Genomic DNA, 19,920 nt, shown 5'->3' with positions numbered 1-19,920 from the left:
ATAGGAGGAAAGAGCCAGGAAGGAAGAGGAAGAGTTGAGAAAGAGAGCAGAGGAAGAAGAAAAGAAGAAAAAAACCATGTCGCATATGTCCTTGCACTTCGGAGGCTACATGCAAAAGGTAACCATTAATACAACATCATTATTTAGAACACTGATTCAATATGCCTTACTTCCTTTATTACTGGCTGTAGTTAGACAAATTCAGATGAGAATTTTAAAAAAAATTATCTACATTTCCCATTCCTTATATTAGCAGTTATTGCTGGATAATTATTTGCACTAGTAAATGGAAAAATTGTGTAAAATATTTGCCCAATAATAAAAATCCTGTAAAAGTAAGTTTGTAGAATTGAACTGGACCATTTTAAACTGATACAGATTAATTCTCTGATTTCTTCAATTAACCTATTATATTTTCAATCCACAGAAGGAAGAGCATTAAAGTTTGCTTTTGCTTCATAGATAAATCTGTAACTCTGACTTTTACCACCTTAGGCCAATAACCTTCATGGTAATTATACAAGAGGTTTATCACAGCCAATTCCTTTTAACCATTTAAACCTTTTATGTTAGCACTCCTGCAGGACAATTTGATGAATGCATATACAGATTGACCACAGATTTTCCAGAAAGTGATGGTTAAGCATCTCTTTTAATTCGGATGAAATTACAAGGCTCAGTTGTCATGAAATGCCTGTTAGATGAGGTGAATGCTGGCAATTCTGTGCAGACATTTACAAAGATTTTATCATGAAGGACGTTCTTTTTTGTTTTGCTGTGTGCCTGTGTGCGTGTGTGCATGCATCAGTGATGATATTTTCTTCATGGCTTCTTACAAGGTGCGGAGCGAGAGAGAGACTGTGTGGCCACTCCTCACACAGACATCCTCGCAGTATTTTTCCTTTTATTTTATGAGGTCGCGTTGCGATCTCGACACTCAACCCAGCACGGATGGATAGCATACTCGGGAGCAGACCCGACTGGTTTCGAACCCCGGAACCCCCGCTCCCGGGTCCAGCGCCAATGTCATTGTGCCACCAGCCGGCCCATGAAGGATGTTCTTTGGTTCATTGCTTGAGAATGGGAAAAGGTAGAACCTTCAACACTAAAGAATAACTGGCATAATTTGTAGCTTGCCTTGATGTTTGATGATGTGCCTGCAGAAAAGCTTGGCGATGATTTTACAGGATTTCGTGTACCCAAAGGAGAAAGTTGTTGTTCCTGATTTGCTTGCATATGCATGAAGTGTTACCGGACTTCCTTCACCTATATATAGCAAACATATAGCAAGTAGTCTTAATGAAGAAAATCTACCTGAGTGGATAATTGTCAACGACGAAACACCTTATGGACTTGGAAATTATAGACAGTGCTCTGAATGCTGATAAAAACACACTGAATGTTGAAGATGGCAGCAACGATAATGAAACTGAAAGATTTACTACTGACAAGTTAAGTGAGTCGTTGGATGATTTAATCAAAGCATGAGAGAAATGTACCTTCGTGGCAGACACGAACTAATGAACTTTTATTTGATGCAAGAAAAATTGTACCGAGAGAGATCAAAACACGTGAAACAACTTCACTTGGATGAAATGTTTAAAAAGATAACTGAGAAACACCATTCTTTGTAAGCACAGTAATTAATAAAATTACATTTTATTTTTTGTTTAATTAATAATCCTTTTTAAGCTTCTGCAGTCCATTTTTGCTGTTATTATTGTGAAACCTCTTTTTATCCAACAAAAACATTAATCTGGCAAGGCTCAGGAACCAAGGGTGCTGGAAAATCGGTGGTCAACCTGTACTTGCTCTAATTCAGTGGCTGGAGCAGAGGCCTCCGCAACCGTGTCTCGGTTTACAGACTTGTTTCAGCCAGCAGCCCGGCAATCCGGGATTAAGTGTTAGTTTTGGGGCCTGTTACGAGAATACACATAAAATTAAGATGTTTGCTGGCCTGGGTTAGCATCAGTGACATCAGCAAGTGGTCTGCCACCTGCCCTCAGGGGAAGGAGAGATAAGGAACAATGGAGCAGCGTCTGGAGATGTGTAATGAAGGAACGGGGGAGAGAGAGCTGTCTGGAGCGGCTCCCCTCTTTGAACCTTGAACTGTTTGAAGTGATGGACAGGCGATACCCCAGCAGGGGGATAAAAAGGGACCGGTTTGCTAAGGAGACACACACGCCACCCGAGGTAATGAGACCCTGGAAGCGGTGCGCCTCTCACGAGTGGGTGAGAAGTATCAGACAACGACCAGGGTGGAAAGGTACGATCAGCGGGAACCCGGTGTGTGTCCGCCCTTGCCTGGGTGCCGGGTTCACTGCAGAGGATCGACCGCATCTGGAGGAGGGGTCACAGTCGGTGACCTCAGGTGACATCACCAAGGACCCGCCCAAAAGTTGCTTGTGAGCCATCTCGCCGGTCTGTGAGTGAAGCTGTGCTGAATGATCAGTTGTTCCTGTTCTCTCTGTCTCTCTTCCCCCACGTTGTCCATCGCCATGGCAACGATTACTGCGAACTGAACTTTGAGTCACTTGGAAATTTGGTCATTTACCCCTAGACAACGATAGAGCTTGATTGATGCTGTTATCTTAATTCTGTGCACATGTGGGTTTATCATTGCTGAACTGTTGCATTTATTATCCTTTCGATTACTGTGTTGCTTGTTCCTTTAATAAAACTTTCTTAGTTCTAGTACTCCAGACTCCAACTGAGTGATCCATTTCTGCTGGTTTGGCAACCCAGTTACGGGGTACGTAACATAAGTGGGGTTCTCGTCCGCGATTTTGAACGCTAAATTTGGGACGGAGTAAATTGATTGGGTTAAAATTCCCGAAAGAAAGAAAAGACAAACAGCAGAAATGGAGGCTGAGGAATTTATAAAGGCGCCGACCTTGGAGGCATTAGAGGATGCCAGGAAATCGGAATTGATAGCTGTGGCCAAACGGTTGAATCTTGCTAAGGTGAAGTCGACAATGAGGAGAGAGGAGATACACAGAGTTATTGTAGAGCACTATGTATCTAAAGGTGTGTTTCCACAAGGTGAGCTGGGGGTGGTGTCTATTGAAAAACCTGCTGGAGACGCGGTACAGGTACAACTTGAAAAACTGAGACTCGAGCACGAGTTCCGGGTACGACAGTTGGAAAGAGAAGAGAAAGAGAGAGAGAGACAGTTAGAGAGAGAAGAGAAAGAGAGGGACAGACAGTTAGAGAGAGAGGAGAAAGAGAGGCAATGGGAGCGAGAAGAGAGAGGGAAACAGAGGGAAAGGGAATTTGAGCTGGAGAAGTTAAAGATAAGGGCCGAGCAGGGGCTCGTGCCGAACCAAGGTGGAGGGTTCCGGGCGACCCAGCAGGTTAGGCTGGTTCCCCCATTTGACGATACCGACGTGGATCGGTACTTTCTCCACTTCGAAAAAGTGGCTATAAGTCAGGACTGGCCGAGGGATAAGTGGGTTGTTTTACTTCAGAGTGTACTGAAAGGGAAGGCCCAAGAAGCTTACTCAGCTTTGTCCGCGGAAGATGCCCAGAGGTATGAGGTGGTGAAAGAGGCCATCCTCAGGATTTATGAGTTGGTCCCGGAGGCATACTGGCAGAGGTTCCGGAATGCGAGGAAGCAGTGGGACCGCACGTATTTGGAGTTTGCTCGTGAGATGCAAACATATTGTGAGCGTTGGTGCGCCTCCAAAGGGGTAGAGGGGGATTATGACAGACTGCTGCAGCTGATTCTGATTGAGCAGTTTAAAGGTTGTGTCCCTGAGGGTATGAGACCCTACCTCGATGAGAAAGAGGCAGCCACGTTAGCCGCAACTGCTAAGTTAGCGGATGAGTATGCGTTGACGCATAAAATGAAGTTTGCCCCGAGTAAAGGCTACCAGAAGGGTAGTCAGGACGGCGGGGAGAGTCCGCCGGAAAAGTCAGAAAGTAAGCCAGGGACTAGTGAAAAGGATAAGGTAGACCGGGAGCAGTCTGGTAGGAAGTCTCCTGGGGTCATCTGTTATAATTGTGGGAAAGCCGGACACTTTACGGATGGCGAGGAAAGCTGCAGAGGCCGGCATAAACTTAGCTGAAACATTTCTGCCAACCTTGTATGAGACAGGGGGTAGTGAGATAAGAGGTAGTGAGGGAGCTGGGACGGACGTAGCAGTAGCCAGGAAAGAATTTGTGCAGACGCAGGAGCGAGACGAGGGGCTGATGGTTTTTGCCGAGACAGCTCTCTCTGACACAGCCTTGACAAGGGAACTAGTAGGCTGTTGTGCGGATGAGGAAGTGCTAAGGAAGAAAGGGAAACCAAGTACCGTACCCGCAGATGAGGAGTCGGGGGTGGTGCAAAAGAGTTATGGGGATGAGGTTTTTAACATGGCCCACGAGGTACCACCCGGTGGACATTTTGCGATGCTGGAGGAAACAGTTGGTGGAATCATGAAAGAGATTTACCGGCTGACCAGGGGGAAAAATGTTATTGATCATGACCGACGCGAACTGTGACGGTCACCGGCTTTTGATATGCTAACAAACCTAGTCGGTGTTAGCGTGGAAATCAATGAAGCTAGGGGCCACCTGATAAGAGGAAAAAACCATTTTGAAAAGATTAGGATGGGAGAAGGCTATTGTTTTGGCCAGGTCTACTGATAAGGTCTCTCCCTTAATCCCCGAACAAAGCGAATCTTTAGAAGGAGTAATTAAACGACTCGCACCCATGTGTTTGATTGTCCCGTGGAAATGCAAAGAACTGGGACGTTGGGTGATTGTGGTTACAATAGGGCAGCCAAGTAAACAACACCCATATTTAATGAGTAATTCAGTGACTAAATGGCTGATGAACACAGAGGAGTGTATTGGCAATTTAATACGGCTGTCTGAAGCCAGTTTGATAGTGAACCTTGAAAAAAATGAATTCGGCCACACGAGAGTCACTTACCTGGGAATTGTGGTGACACAGGGGCAGCTGGCAGTGATGCAAGCTACAGTGCAGGCTATCGCTGACCTCCCAACCCTGACAGACAAGAGGGCCCTCAGAAGGCTTTTGGAGATGGTGGGGTACTGCAGGAAGTTTTGCAATAACTCTGCGGTCAAATACCCGTCCCCCTCCTACTAAGCCCTTGCGAGAGAAAACTGAGTCGGAATGGGACGACCCTTGTTATTGTGGTCCGGGACAAAACCAAATGAGAGGTTACATTGGTCGCAATTCATCAGTGTTTTTGGCCACTATGAAGTTTGCTGGGTTGGAGCCTGGTCTAAGGGATTATTAATAACACGTGTAAGAGGAACAGAAAATGTGATGACTGTCTGTCAAGGTGTTGACAGCTTCAAACTCGCTGTGTTAGCCAAATAGCTGATAAAGATGTATATTGTGTATGTATCAAATAATGTATTCATGTTTGTAATTTTTACCTCCCGGTAAAAATCCTTAAAGGGGGGAAGTGTTACGAGAATACACATAAAATTAAGATGTTTGCTGGCCTGGGTTAGCATCAGTGACATCAGCAAGTGGTCTGCCACCTGCCCTCAGGGGAAGGAGAGATGAGGAACAATGGAGCAGCGTCTGGAGATGTGTAATGAAGGGACGGGGGAGAGAGAGCTGTCTGGAGCGGCTCCCCCTTTGAACCCTGAACTGTTTGAAGTGATGGACAGGCGATACCCCAGCAGGGGGATAAAAAGGGACAGGTTTGCTAAGGAGACACACACGCCACCCGAGGTAACGAGACCCTGGAAGTGTGCGCCTCTCACGAGTGGGTGAGAAGTATCAGACAACGACCAGGGTGGAAAGGTACGATCAGCGGGAACCCGGTGTGTGTCCGCCCTTGCCTGGGTGCCGGGTTCACTGCAGAGGATCGACCGCATCTGGAGGAGGGGTCACAGTCGGTGACCTCAGGTGACATCACCAAGGACCCGCCCAAAAGCTGCTTGTGAGCCAGCTCCCCGGTCTGTGAGTGAAGCCGCTCTGAATGATCTGTTGTTCCTGTTCTCTCTGTCTCTCTTCCCCCACGTTGTCCATCGCCATGGCAACGATTACTGCGAACTGAACTTTGAGTCACTTGGAAATTTGATCATTTACCCCTAGACAACGATAGACTTGATTGATGCTGTTATCTTAATTCTGTGCACATGTGTGTTTATCATCGCTGAACTGTTGCATTTATTATCCTTTCGATTACTGTGTTGCTTGTTCCTTTAATAAAACTTTCTTAGTTCTAGTACTCCAGACTCCAACTGAGTGATCCATTTCTGCTGGTTTGGCAACCCAGTTACGTTGTACGTAACAGGCCCCACCCAATTGACAGCCTGGGCCCCCAGCAGCTGGAAGTGGCAGCGGAGCCTCCCCTGTTACTCGGCCCGATCCGGAGCATCCGATGACGCGACCCGCTAATCGATCCCCACGAGACGCGTCCCCCTACCTCAAAGAGCTGACAACAACACACTGCATTGATGGAAACCTGGAAAGATGCACTATTTACCGAGGAAGCTTGGGTCCTTTAACATCTGTCGGACGATGCTGAGGATGTTCTACGAGTCTGTGGTGGCCAGTGCGATCATGTTTGCTGTTGTGAGCTGGGGCAGCAGGCTGAGGGTGTCAGACACCAACAGAATCAACAAACTCATTCGTAAGGCCAGTGATGTTGTGGGGATGGAACTGGACTCTCTGATGGTGGTGTCTGAAAAGAGAATGCTGTCCAAGTTGCATGCCATCTTGGACAATGTCTCCCATCCACTACATAATGTACTGGTTGGGCACAGGAGTACATTCAGCCAGAGACTCATTCCACCGAGATGCAACACTGAGCATCATAGGAAGTCATTTCTGCCTGTGGCCATCAAACTTTAACAACTCCTCCCTTGGAGGGTCAGACAACCTGAGCCAATAGGCTGGTCCTGGACTTATTTCCTGGCATTTACATATTACTATTTAATTATTTATGGTTTTATATTGCTTTATTTATACTCTATTCTTGGTTGGTGCAACTGTAATGAACACCAATTTCCCTCGGGATCAATAAAGTATGACTATGACTATGAATATGACTATGACTATGTTTATGAAAGGAGCTGGGCTGCTGGTCAGATTGAAGCTGAGGGGCTTCAGGGTCCCTATGCTCACCATCCTACTAGCTAATGTGTAAGCCATAGAGAACAAGATGGATGATCTTAAAGGGAGGCTCACCTACTGCAGGGAGATGCAGAACTGCTGTGTATTCAGTTTCACCGAGACCTGGCTCTCCCCTGCCACCCCGACTGTGCCATCCAACCGGAGGGATTTTCGATCCATCGGATGGACCACACAGCGTCTTCGGGCAAGACGAGGGGAGGTGGTGTCTGCCTACTGATCAACACTGGGTGATGCTCGGACACAGTGGCACTGACAAGCTCCTGCAGCCCGGACCTGGAACACCTGCTGGTGAAGTGTCGTCCCTACTATCTACCACGGGATTTCACCTCAGTCATACTGACAGCGGTCTACATTTCCCCCCAGGCGGACGTGGAGTGCGCTCTGAACATACTGTATGCCAACATCAGTGAATTTGAGACCAGATATCCAGAGGCTTTGCTCATTACAGCAGGCGACTTTAACCAGGCCAACCTCAGAAAGGCACTGCCAAAGTTATACCAACAGGTCTCCTGCCCCACTAGAGGCCCGAATATACTTGACCACTGCTACACAGCAGTCAAGGATGCCTACCGTTCCGTCCCACGACCTCACTTCAGAAAATTGGACCATCAGGCCGTACTCGTCCTCCCGGCTTACAGAGACTGAAGCAGGAGGTCACGGTGTCAAAAGTAGTGTCGCTTTGGACGGAGGAAACAGATGAGGTCCGCCGTAACTGCTTTGAATCAGTGGACTGGTTAGTATTGAAGGACTCGGCAGCTAATCTCGATGAGTATGCCTCAGCTGTCTGGGACCTTATTTGGAAATGCACGGAGGACTGTGTGTCTCGCAAGATGATCTGGGTATTCCCTAACCGGAAAGCTTGGATGAATTATGAGGTCAAGTCCCTTTTAAAGGCTAGAACTGTGGCCTTTAGGTCCAGGGATACCAGTCGCTACACGGAATCCAGGCGTGAACTCCGGAAAGCCATTAAGGGCGCCAAGAGGCAATATTGAGCCAAGTTGGAAGCCCAGGCTAACCAAAGGGATGGCAGTAGACTATGGCAGGGTCTAAATGAGATCACTGGGTGCAAAGAAAAGGCTGGGAATATCAATAACTGTGGCGCTTCTCTTCCTGACGAACTTCACGTATTCTACGCAAGATTCGAACAGAAGAGGAGCATCCCGCTCCCTCCGGATGAACCAGACCTGGTGGCATCGAGGTTCATCATCACCGAGGAGGACGTTAGAAGGGCCTTCCTGAAGATAGATCCAAGGAAGGCGATGGGCCCAGATGGCGTCCCAGGACGGGTTCTTCGGGCCTGTACAAGCGAGCTAGCTGGAGTGTTTGCTGACATCTTCAAATGCTCCTTGCTTCAGTCTAAGATCCCCTCGTGTTTTAAGAAGGCAACGATAATCCCAGTGCCGAAGAAGAGCAAGGTGGCATGCCTGAATGACTATCGACCTGTGGCTCTGACATCAATTGCTATGAAGTGCCTCGAGAGATTGGTTATGGCACACATCAACCACAACCTACCGGTCAACCTCGATGCTTTGCAATTCGCCTACCGGAGCAACAGGTCAATGGCAGACACCATCTCTCTGGCCCTACATTCCTCCTTAGAACAGCTGTAGAATAAAGACGCGTACGTAAGGCTCCTTTTCATTGACTACAGCTCTGCCTTTAATACCATCATTCCAAATAAACTGATTCCTAAGCTCTGGAACCTGGGCCTTAGCACTCAGATCTGCAGCTGGATCTTCAACTTCCTCACAGACAGGACCCAGGCTGTAAAGATAGGGGACAAGTTCTCCTCTACAATCACTCTGAGCACCGGTGCTCCACAAGGCTGTGTACTCAGCCCCCTGCTGTACTCACTGTACACCCATGATTGTGTAGCCAAGTTTCCATCAAACTCAATATATAAGTTTGCTGATGACACAACAAATGTAGACCGTATCTTGGGTAATGATGAGTTTGAGGACAGAGAGGAAATTAAGAACCTGGTGGCATGGTGTGAAGACAATAACCTATCCCTCAACATCAGCAAGATGAAAGAATTGGTTGTTGACTTCAGAAGGAGTAGCAGGCCACACGACCCAATTTACATCGGTGGTGCGCAAGTGAAACAGGTCAAAAGCTTTAAGTTCCTAGGGGTCAATATCACAAATGACCTGACTTGGTCCAACCCAAGCAGAGTTCACTGCCAAGAAGGCCCACCAGCGCCTTTACTTCCTGAGAAAACTAAAGAAATTTGTCCTGTCCCCTAAAACACTTACTAATTTTTATAGATGCACCGTAGAAAGCATTCTTCTAGGGTGTATCACAACCTGGTATGGAAGTTGCCCTGTCCAAGACTGAAAGAAGCTGCAGTAGATCGTGAACACGGCACAGCACATCACACAAACCAATTTTCAGTCCTTGGACTCACTTTACACCGCATGCTGTCGGAGCAGTGCTGCCAGGATAATCAAGGACACGACCCACCCAGCCAACACACATTTTGTCCCTCTTCCCTCCAGGAGAAGGCTCAGGAGCTTGAAGACTCATACGGTCAGATTTGGGAAAATTTTCTTTCCCACTGTGATAAGACTGCTGAACGGATCCTGACTGGATCTGGGCCGTACCCTCCAAATATCCGGACCTGCCTCTCAGTTTTTTTGCACTACCTTACTTTCCATTTTTCTATTTTCTATTTATGATTTATAATTTAAAATTTTATATTTACTAATTTTTACTATTTGTAATATTTTTAGTATTTAATATTTGTAATCCACGGAGCGGGAAGCGCAGAATCAAATATCGCTGTGATGATTGTACATTCAAGTATCAATTGTTTGGCGTCAATAAAGTATATAGTTAAGTTAAGTTAAAGTTAAGTTGTAGTTTCCTCTCTTAGATCATTTAAGTCAGCAGACCCCAATATCAAATGGTGACTTTCTTAAAAGTATGTTTCACTTCCACCTTGTGAATGTTATTTCCAACACCACCGAGAGAAGACTTACCTTTATTTCTTTCCGGAACTAGATAGCAAATGATTTGGTTCCCCTGTAACTTATGCCTCCCCTACCATCATAACCACCAAAAAAGCACATTAAGTTCCATTTCTCCACTGATATCTCCAGTTTAATTGAATTACACAATGAATTGTGGAGTGTTGTCATGTTATAAACTTATTTCCATTAGACTGACAGCCGTAGAGGTGGAAAGAAGCAAACTGAGAGGGAAAAGAAAAAGAAGATCCTGTCGGAAAGACGCAAATCTCTGGACATTGATAACCTGAATGAGAATGAACTGAAGTAAGGATAAACATTCTTCTTGTCTGCCTAGGTTCTGGTCACCGAATTATAGGAAAAATGTCAACAAAATTGAGACAGTACAGAAAAGATTTACCAGAATATTACCTGGGTTTCATCTCCTAAGTTACAGAGAAAGGTTGAACAAGTTGGGGCTTTATTCTTTGGAGCGCAGAAGGTTGAGGGGGGACTTGATAGAGGTGCTTAAAATTATGAGGGGGATAGATAGAGTTGACATGGATAGGCTTTTTCCATTGAGAGTGGGGGAGATTCAAACAAGAGGACGTGAGTTGAGAGTTAAAGGGCAAAAGTTTAGGGGTAACACGAGGGGGAGCTTCTTTACTCAGAGAGTGGTAGCTGTGTGGAACGAGCTTCCAGCAGAAGTGGTTGAGGCAGGTTCGATGTTGTCATTTGCAGTTAAATTGGATAGCTATAGGGACAGGAAAGGTATGGAGGGTTATGGGCTGAGTGCAGGTAGATGGGACTAGGTGAGAGTAAGAGTTCGGCATGGACTAGAAGAGCCGAGATGGCCTGTTTCCGTGCTGTAATTGTTATATGGTTATATGGTTATATATGGCCTATTAGTAGTTCATGTTCAATCTCCTGAGAGTGCATCCAGCTCATCGAGCAGGGGATAAGGCACTGAATCCTATGGACACTTCGCAAATGTTTTTGTTAAGTTATGCCACCAAGAGAAATGCTTCGAATATGCAGGGACATATAGATTTTCCTTAATTACTTTGGTGAACAGGTGAATGCAGCTTCTGAAAAGTCCAGGTATGAAGCACCAATTGACTGCATGCAGAATCAGTTTGCTAAAGGACATGACCCTGAAATTTCATGAGAATTCAATTGATCTCCTTGCTATAACTCCAAAAGGAGACTGACAAAATTCTTGAGTGCTTATAGCACTTTCAGTTTTGCTGACTATTTATACAAAGGCCCAGTAGATTTGGAATGGAAGAACACAGGAGTGTTTAAGCTCAAAGCCCAAGCCAGTCATAGCTACAACTATATAATGTTACAATCGTGGATACTCCACATGACTTAATTTAGAACTGTTTTCAAACCATCGTTGCCAGTCATTGGATCCATATTTCAACCAATTCAGCAAACATTTTCTTGTATGAACAGGGAGAAGAGCAAAGAGCTGTGGCAATGGATGTACCAACTAGAAGCAGAAAAATTTGACCTACAGGAAAAAATGAAACAGCAGAAATATGAAGTAAGCAGAAATGTGAATATTAGTGTGTCTTTTTATAATTCCCTTGCTACGTATATCATACTTCATCTTTTTGGCAAATTTGCCATACACCATGATGCTGGATTCATTGGTGAGAAATCAGAACACTAATTCATTTGGTTGTGCATTAAGCATCCCACATAGTATTTTTGCTATTTTGCTTCAAGAATTTTAAAATTGCAGCACACTCCACCACCTCACAAATATTTGAATTCAATGAGAAGCAAACCTAAAGTAGACTTATAAACTTATTCCACTTCGCCCCTTGTATTCCTGGACAAACCAGATGATTCATAATTTCTCTCTCAGCATTGACTTACAATTGGCCTGTATGTTATTGACTATGGTTCCATTCAGAACCACTGGACAAGCACAGCCAAGTCTTACTGGAGAATTGTTGCTCAATTCTGCCAAAGGGGTGTATTTTTTTTCAGCATCTTTGATTTTAGTTTTAGATTTGAGTCTTTCTTTTTGCATCAAGAACTTTCAGAAGGTATAAGGCAAAATGGATGCACGGCCATGCCAGATGTCAAGAACTTCCTACCTGTCAGGACCATCAACATCATTGCATCACATCCTGTAAGATCCTGCAAGGTTGCAGAGCACCTCTGTTGAGGACCTGGAATTAAAAAATGTAAGACTGAAGGTTTATGTAAGTCAGTTATATTCGCAGACATCTCCCTGTTGTCAACTAATTTTCATCATGCTGTAAATTGTCCTTGGTAGCCTATGGGGAACAGGCTAACAACCTGGAAAAGAGCTGTTTATTTATTTTCTCTGCTTGCTTTCATTCAATAAATCTGCTCTCCATACTATTGTGCTCACCCCCAGATAAGAGAGCCATTATGTTAAGTAAGCCCTTTTGTCTGGTAGATTATCACATGCCATGCATGTAAGATTTCCTTTTTTAGCCTGCTAATCAAGTCTGCTAAAAACAAAACAACACACACAAAACGCTGGTGAACACAGCAGGCCAGGCAGCATCTATAGGAAGAGGTAAGTCGATGTTTCGGGCCAAGACACTTCGTCAGGACTAACTGAAAGAAGAGATAGTAAGGGATTTGAAAGTGGGAGGGGGAGTGGAGATCCAAAATGATAGGAGAAGACAGGAGGGGAAGGGATGAAGCCAAGAGCTGAAAAGTTAATTGGCAAAAGGGATACAGAGCTGGAGAAGGGAGAGGATCATGGGACAGGAGGCCTGGGGAGAAAGAAAGGGGGAGGGGAGCACCAGGGGAAGATGGAGAGCAGGCAAAGAGTCATTGTGAGAGGGACAGAGAGAGAAAAAAGAAAGAGAAAATAAATAAATAAATAAATAAATAAATAAGGGATGGGGTAAGAAGGGGAGGAGGGGCATTAACAGAAGTTAGAGAAATCAATGTTCAAATCATCAGGTTGAAGTGTGGTTCCTCCAACCTGAGTGTAGCTTTATCTTGACAGTAGAGGAGGCCATGGATGGACATATCAGAATGGGATTGGGACGTGGAATTAAAATATGTGGCCACTGGGAGATCCTGCTTCCTCTGGCAGACAGTGCAGGGAGTGTTCCCCCGCACCCCCCCCCCCCCCGGCACTTATCCTTGTAAGCGGAAAAAGTGCTGCACATGCCCTTACACTTCCTCCCTCACCACCATTCAGGGCCACAGACAGTCCTTCCAACTGAGATGACACTTCACCTGTGAGTCGGCTGGGGTGATATACTGTGTCCGGTGCTCCCGGTGCAGCCTTCTATATATTGGTGAGACCCGACACAGACTGGGAGACTGAACACCTGCGCTCTGTCCGCCAGAGAAAGCAGGACACCTTATGTTCCGTCTGGGTAGCCTCCAACCTGACGGCATGAAGACTGATTTCTCTAACTTCTGTTAATGCCCCTCCTCCCCTTCTTACCCCATCCCTTATTTATTTATTTATTTGTTTTGTTTGTTTGTTTGTTTATTTATTTATTTACCTCTTTTTCTCTCTCTCTCTTTGGGATACTAAGACCCTTGCCAAGGCTATGTTTAAAAAGTAATTTCAGTTGTTTTCTTTGAATTATCAATAATGTTCGTGCATTTCATTGAGCACACGATTCAACAGCGATTTCCACGATAAAAAAAAAGCCTGCAATTCAAGGAGTGTAAGTAGATTTATTATCAAAGTGTGTATGCAGTACACAACTCTGAAATTCGTCTTCTCCACAGACAGCCACCAAACAAAAGAGAACCATGGAACCCATTCAAAGAAAATAAAACATCAAACCACTCCTCCCCCCAACATGCAAAAAAAACAAATTGCATAAACAGCAACAAAAAAAAAGCAAAAGCACAGGATATAAAACTCAAAGCTAAAAGGTATATTTCAGTTCAGCTCAGTGCTTATTATGGACCAATGTAGTAAATTTTCCCAAGATAGTTGACAAGAATATTTTTGAATATAGCTGGACATCAGCCAACAATAAGGACGAACATTTTAAGGCATTGTCCCTCATTTTCCATAAATTTCCTTTATTTTCCTAAATGTGAGGGTGGGTTATAGCTTTCCTTTGGTTTCAGTGATTTAAACGAAGAAACCAAAAGTTGCTGCTGGTGTATACCAGGAGCACGTGAGGAGGATGCAAAGGGCCTTTAATGGTTATTGAAAGTTAGGTAAATAGATAAGGGCATGGCAGAGCGGAAAATAGAAAAGGTCTCAGCATTTTAATCCTTGACTGTAAATATTTAAATGTTCCTGCAGCAATGCTGATCTTTATTCTACATTTAAGTAGCTAATAAAGAGGGAGCTTCAACTAAATAAGGTAAATAAGTATTGAAACTGAAGGGGATCTAATCCCAGTGCCACAGATGAGATGTTCTTGCTAATCATACTGAATAGACCTGCTACCAGAGAAGCAATCTGCTGGAGGATCTGGGAAATCAGTGGATCTAGCAGCATCTGTGGAGTGGGGGTGTGGGGAGGTGTTGGGGAGGAGGAATTCTTAATGTTTCAGCTCCAGTCTGATTGTATCACAGCTTGGTATGGAAACACCAATGACCAGGAATGGAAAAGTCTACAAAAAGAGGGGGATGTAACCCAGTCCATCGCGTGCAAAGCCTCCTTCATCACGGAGCACATCTACAAGTAGACCTGCCACAAAAAAGTAGCATCCCTTATCAAGGACAACCACCATCCAGACCATGCTCTCTGCTTACTTCTACCATTGTGGAGGAGGTACTGAAATCCCACACCACCAGGTTCTGGAACAGTTATTACCCTAGAGCCATCAGGCTTCTGAACCAGTGTGGAAAACTACAGTACACTCACCTCAACACTGAACTGATTCCACAACCCTCAGACTCACTTTCAAGGACTCTACAATTTAGGTTCTTAGTGTTATTTATTTACTTTTTTATTTATTATTTGCACAATTTGTCCTCTTTTGCAGATCAGATGTTTGTCAGTCTTTTTTATGTTTAGATTTTTAATAGATTCTTTGTATTTCATTATTTTCCTGTAAATTTCTGCAAGAAAATGAACCTCAAGGTGGTATATGGTGATATATTCTGTACTTACTTTGATAATAAATTTAATTTTAACTTCATAGAAGTGGCAGATGGAGCTCAACCCAGATAAGTGTGAGATGGTTCATTGTGGTAGGTCAAATATGATGACAGAATATAGTATTAATGGTAAGACTCTTGGCAGCGTGGAGGATCAGAGGGATCTTGGGATCCGAGTCCATAGGACACTCAAAGCTGCTATGCAGGTTGACTCTGTGGTTAAGAAAACATATGGTGTATTGACCTTCATCAACCATGGGACTGAGCATAAGAGCCAAGAGGTAATGTTGAAACTGGTCAGACCCCACCTGGAGTATTGTGCTCAGTTCTGGTTGCCTCACTATAGGAAGGATGTGGAAACCGTAGAAATAGTGCAGAGGAGATTTACAAGGATGTTGCCTGGATTGGGGAGCATGCCTTATGAGAATAGGTTGAGTGAACTCGGCCTTTTTTCCTTGGAGCGACGGAGGATGAGAGGTGACCTGATAGAGGTGTATAAGATGATGAGAGGCATTGATCATGTGGATAGTCAGAAGCTTTTTCCTGGGGGTGAAATGGCTAGTATGAGAGAGCACAGTTTTAAGTGCTTAGAAGTACAGGTGTCCCACGTTTTTCGAACGTTTGCTTTACGAAACCTCACTGTTACGAAAGACCTACATTAGTTCCCTGTTTTTGCTAACAGAAAGTGTTTTCACTGTTACAAAAAAAAAGCGCGTGAAAAAAAAGGCAGCATGCGCCCTGATTCCGAACGGCATTCTAGCCGGCATTGCTTAAACAGGTGCCTGTGAGCAGCCATTTGCAAGATGAGTTCTAAGATATCAGAAAAGACTAAAAGAGCTCGTAAGGGTGTTACACTTAGCATAAAACTAGATCGTGGTGAACGAAGTAAGAACAAAGTGAATTTGGCTTGTGGAAATTGACGAAGATGATGTTGAAGAGGTTTTGGCATCCCATGACCAAGAACTGATAGATGAAGAGCTGATGCAATTGGAAGAGGAAAGGGTAACAATCGAAACCTCAGTGTCCCACCACCCCAAACCCCGGGCTGCAGACAGATAGCGATTCACGGAGAGTGCAGCGGTAGCTGGGAGGCACACAGCACATCTTTAAGAAAAAAGTCAAAATAAACAAGCTAATTAATTAGGTGCCGCCCAGCATGTAAATGTTGACCCAGATCAGAGATGATTGCCGATTGCGGTCACCTCTGATCTGGGCCGACATGTACGTGCCGGGCGGCACCTAATTAATTAGCTTGTTTATTTCGGCTTTTTTCTTAAAGATGTGCTGGATGCGTCCCGGCTACCGCTGTACCTCTGCATGCTTCGCAGATCGGTATCGGTTCTCTGCCCAGAGGGTGGGGGCCACTGCACCACCCAAACTCCGATGACTCAGCCTAACACACCATCATCAGTGTGCTCAGTGCTGTCCCAATTCTGGTAAGTAATACTACACTGTACATACATTATACTTTATATAGGCTGTGTATTTTTATGTGTTATTTGGTAAGATTTGGCAGCTTCATAGCTTAAGGGTTACTGGAAAGCGCTTGCGCCGTGTTTCTGCCAAGAGCGCTTGCGTGAGATTTTCGCTATGGAGAACATTTCAGGCAATGATTGTAGAAAAGTATTTCTAATTTATATAGGCTGTGTATTTATCATATCGTTCCTGCTTTTACTATATGTTACTGTTATTTTAGGTTTTATGTGTTATTTGGCATGATTTGGTAAGTTATTTTTGGGTCTGCGAATGCTCACAAATTTTTCCCATATAAATAAATGGTAATTGCTTCTTCGCTTTACGACATTCCGGCTTACAAACCGTTTCATAGGAACGCTCTACCTTCGGATGGCGGGGGAAACCTGTAGGTATAGAAGAGATATCAGGGGTGAGTTTTTTACATAGAGAGTGGCGAGTGCGTGGAATGGGCTACCGATGACAGTGGTGGAAGCTGATACGATAGGGTCTTTTAAGAGATTCTTGGATAGGTACATGGAGCTCAGAAAAGCAGAGTGCTATGGGTAACCCTAGGTAATTTCCAAGGTAAGGACATGTTCGGCACAGCTTTGTGGGCCGAAGGGCCTGTATTGTGCTGCAGGTTTTCTGTGTTTCTATGTCTCATTCCAAGCCCTGCATCAGGATGGAGAGGAAAGGGGAAGTGGCCGCTATAAAGAGGAGATGGGAGTGGTGAGGCAGGAGTCTGAGGTAACTGGTGGACTGAGGAGGGGTGAAAGATGATAAACACATTTTGATAATTCCTTTACCGTCACAGATGTTGTCTGACCTGTTAAGCTTCTCCAACCGACTGATTGTTGCTGCAGATTCCAACGTCTGTAGCCTTTTGACTCTGCCAGCACATTAGGAATGTATTTATTTTCAAAAATATTTTCCAGGCTCTAGACTTAATTTCTGATGATCAGCCTTGATACAGGGAGCTCTGGGGCACAGCCTTGTGTGAGATAGTGTTTTGAAGGAGAGTTAAGGGGTCGGAATATATTTACAGAGTGAAAAGAGGTTATCTGGAACTCGCTGTCAGAGGAGGAAGTTGAATCAGAAACAGTTACTATGCTTTCAGAGCTGTCTGGGCAGGTACTTAAATAAGTGAGCCTATGGACAGAAACTGGCCCAATGGAATTATTGAGGAGGATCAAAATGCAGTGTTGATCTGGTGGCCCAAAGGTTCCATTTATGTGCTACAAAACTTTGATTCTATGATTTATTTTTATTTCATTTATCCTGACCAGTATACTACAGCCAGTCAAAGGAACTTCCTTATTGCAATCTTGGGGTCTAAGTGCTCTTTTACTGTTTTTCAGATAAATGTACTGCGAAATCGAGTTAGCGATCATCAGAGCATGTACGTATCTAAACCTAACATAACCATTGAAATCATACACCAATCCATTGCAGTTATGACATTCTATTATTTTGCTTTTGTATGCTGCTTTAAATTATGCTAATTGGTTTCATAGCTTATCTGCCTGTCAAAGCGTTTTGGTTCCTTAAGGTTGTCATAGCTGGAGGATGGGGTGTAGTGGGGATAAGCTCCTACTAAGTATTAAATGCTTCCAGCGATGTGTGTCTCAAATAACCTCTGAAAGCCAAAGTCCAGCTCCAAGCCTCCCACTACTATGCCTAGCAGAACCATTCCCACTGAAGGGGTAAAGGCGGGTTACTGGGGCCTTAAAGCCTCATCAGCCATGGTTGGCAGCTCATCTAGGAGAAGGAAAACTTTGATCTCAAACCTCCTCTGTCTTGCGGTTATACCCACTGATGGGGGAGGGGTAGGGTGTAAACCTTGAGGAAAACTCCAGAGCAGGTGTCCCGAGGCAGTCCTACATTCGAATTCAATGCTGACTGACTACTCTTGGTGCCAAACTATGTCAATCGCTGTCATTCCTTTGGATTCATCAGCTGTGCAGAGATGGGATGCCTGCTGCAGGGGAAACAGCTTGCTCTCTGTATCGTACTGCCCTGGCTTGCAGATCAAAACAACGTGACCAGTGGAGGGCCTCACAGAGCATACTTCAAAATAGTGGTAGTCAATTCATATTTTTTGAATGAAGTCCAGGATGACATGATAGTATAGTATCATGTGCAGTTAGAGATTTTGTTTTTAAATAACATTTAAAATTGAAGCCCTGACTGCTCCTCAGGTGACATTACACATCTCAACAGAACATTTCAAAGCTTTGCAGAGTGTTTTCCGAATTGTCTTGGCTAATATCGATTCCTCATTCCACATCACAGAGATGAAATACTTGTTCATTACCTTGTGTTGCTTGTGGGCCCTCGCTATGTGTAACTTGACTGCAAAGTTTTCTACAACCGCGCTCAAAATGCTTTTACATAACTAGAAATCTGTTACATAAGTATAGGGCTTCTTTTCCTTCCATGTGATTTCATGTTTTTTTAAAGCACTAGATTGCTTCATAAATTGTGTTAAATCATTAACACATGGACTATATTTCCAAACTTATTACTGATTATCTTGCCTTCCTCATCCTCTTCACTGCCTTTCTATGAAGATCTTATTGAAAGATTGAAATCTGAACACTGACAGGAAAATAGGATGAATGCATTTAAGGGGAAGAAGGATAACGTGATGGAAAAGAGGAAGTAGACTGAAAGCAAGTTATTGCAGAGAATAAATACGGACATAGATTAGTTGGCCAAATTGTCTGTTTGTTATTTTAAGTGAGAAAAAAATTGAACAATAACCTGTTATGATTTCCCCACTTTAGTTCTAAGGGTCTCCGCGGCAAGGGGAAGGTCTCGGGCAGATGGAAGTAGGCGAAGCATTAAAACACCATGGACTGTTGAAGTGAGGAGAACCTGTGTCATATGTCTGATAAATCATCTCATAATTTTATAATCTACTGTAATATCATCAGTTAACCTGTTAATCTCTCATTTTTAGCTTATGTCTAAACTCTCACCAAAGACTATTCCGCTGCTTTTTGTATTTATCATAACTTTTGATGCTTTAGTGTAATTGTAACAATAAAAGCTTTTATTCAGGAAGTTTATCTTGGTTATCAGAAAAGAACACTTTACAAATATGCTGCTTCTTTGTCGTGAATATAATCAGGTGGGAAATGCAAAGTTTTTCAGAGAAAGAAGATGTATTACATCAGTGCTACACTTGGGGAAGCTCTTTCACAACTACATTATGATGATTTGTGTTGTGATGAAGGGGGAGTTAATAACTAAAGAGTAATATCACTTCCTAATTTTCAAAGAGCTCATATATACGAGGGGTGATTGATAAGTTCGTGGCCTAAGGTA

The 19,920-nt window shown here is 44.1% G+C and overlaps 1 protein-coding gene across 2 annotated transcripts in view; it reads left to right on the top strand.

Moving 5' to 3' along the window:
* LOC134355546 (troponin T, cardiac muscle-like) overlaps positions 1-19,656 on the top strand; it is a 45,849-nt gene extending 26,193 nt beyond the window's left edge. For both annotated transcript variants that reach the window (XM_063065561.1, XM_063065562.1), the window contains 5 exons: positions 5-118; positions 10,268-10,380; positions 11,512-11,602; positions 17,949-17,989; positions 19,377-19,656. In XM_063065561.1, the coding sequence (XP_062921631.1) occupies positions 5-118; positions 10,268-10,380; positions 11,512-11,602; positions 17,949-17,989; positions 19,377-19,425 (408 nt within the window). In that variant the 3' untranslated portion in view covers positions 19,426-19,656. The remainder of the gene's footprint in view (positions 1-4; positions 119-10,267; positions 10,381-11,511; positions 11,603-17,948; positions 17,990-19,376) is intronic.
* The last annotated feature ends 264 nt before the right edge of the window (positions 19,657-19,920 follow it).

The sequence above is a fragment of the Mobula hypostoma genome, chromosome 13 (assembly GCF_963921235.1).
Source record: "Mobula hypostoma chromosome 13, sMobHyp1.1, whole genome shotgun sequence".
Lineage (NCBI taxonomy): Eukaryota > Metazoa > Chordata > Chondrichthyes > Myliobatiformes > Myliobatidae > Mobula > Mobula hypostoma.
This window is presented reverse-complemented; position numbering and strand designations above follow the sequence as displayed.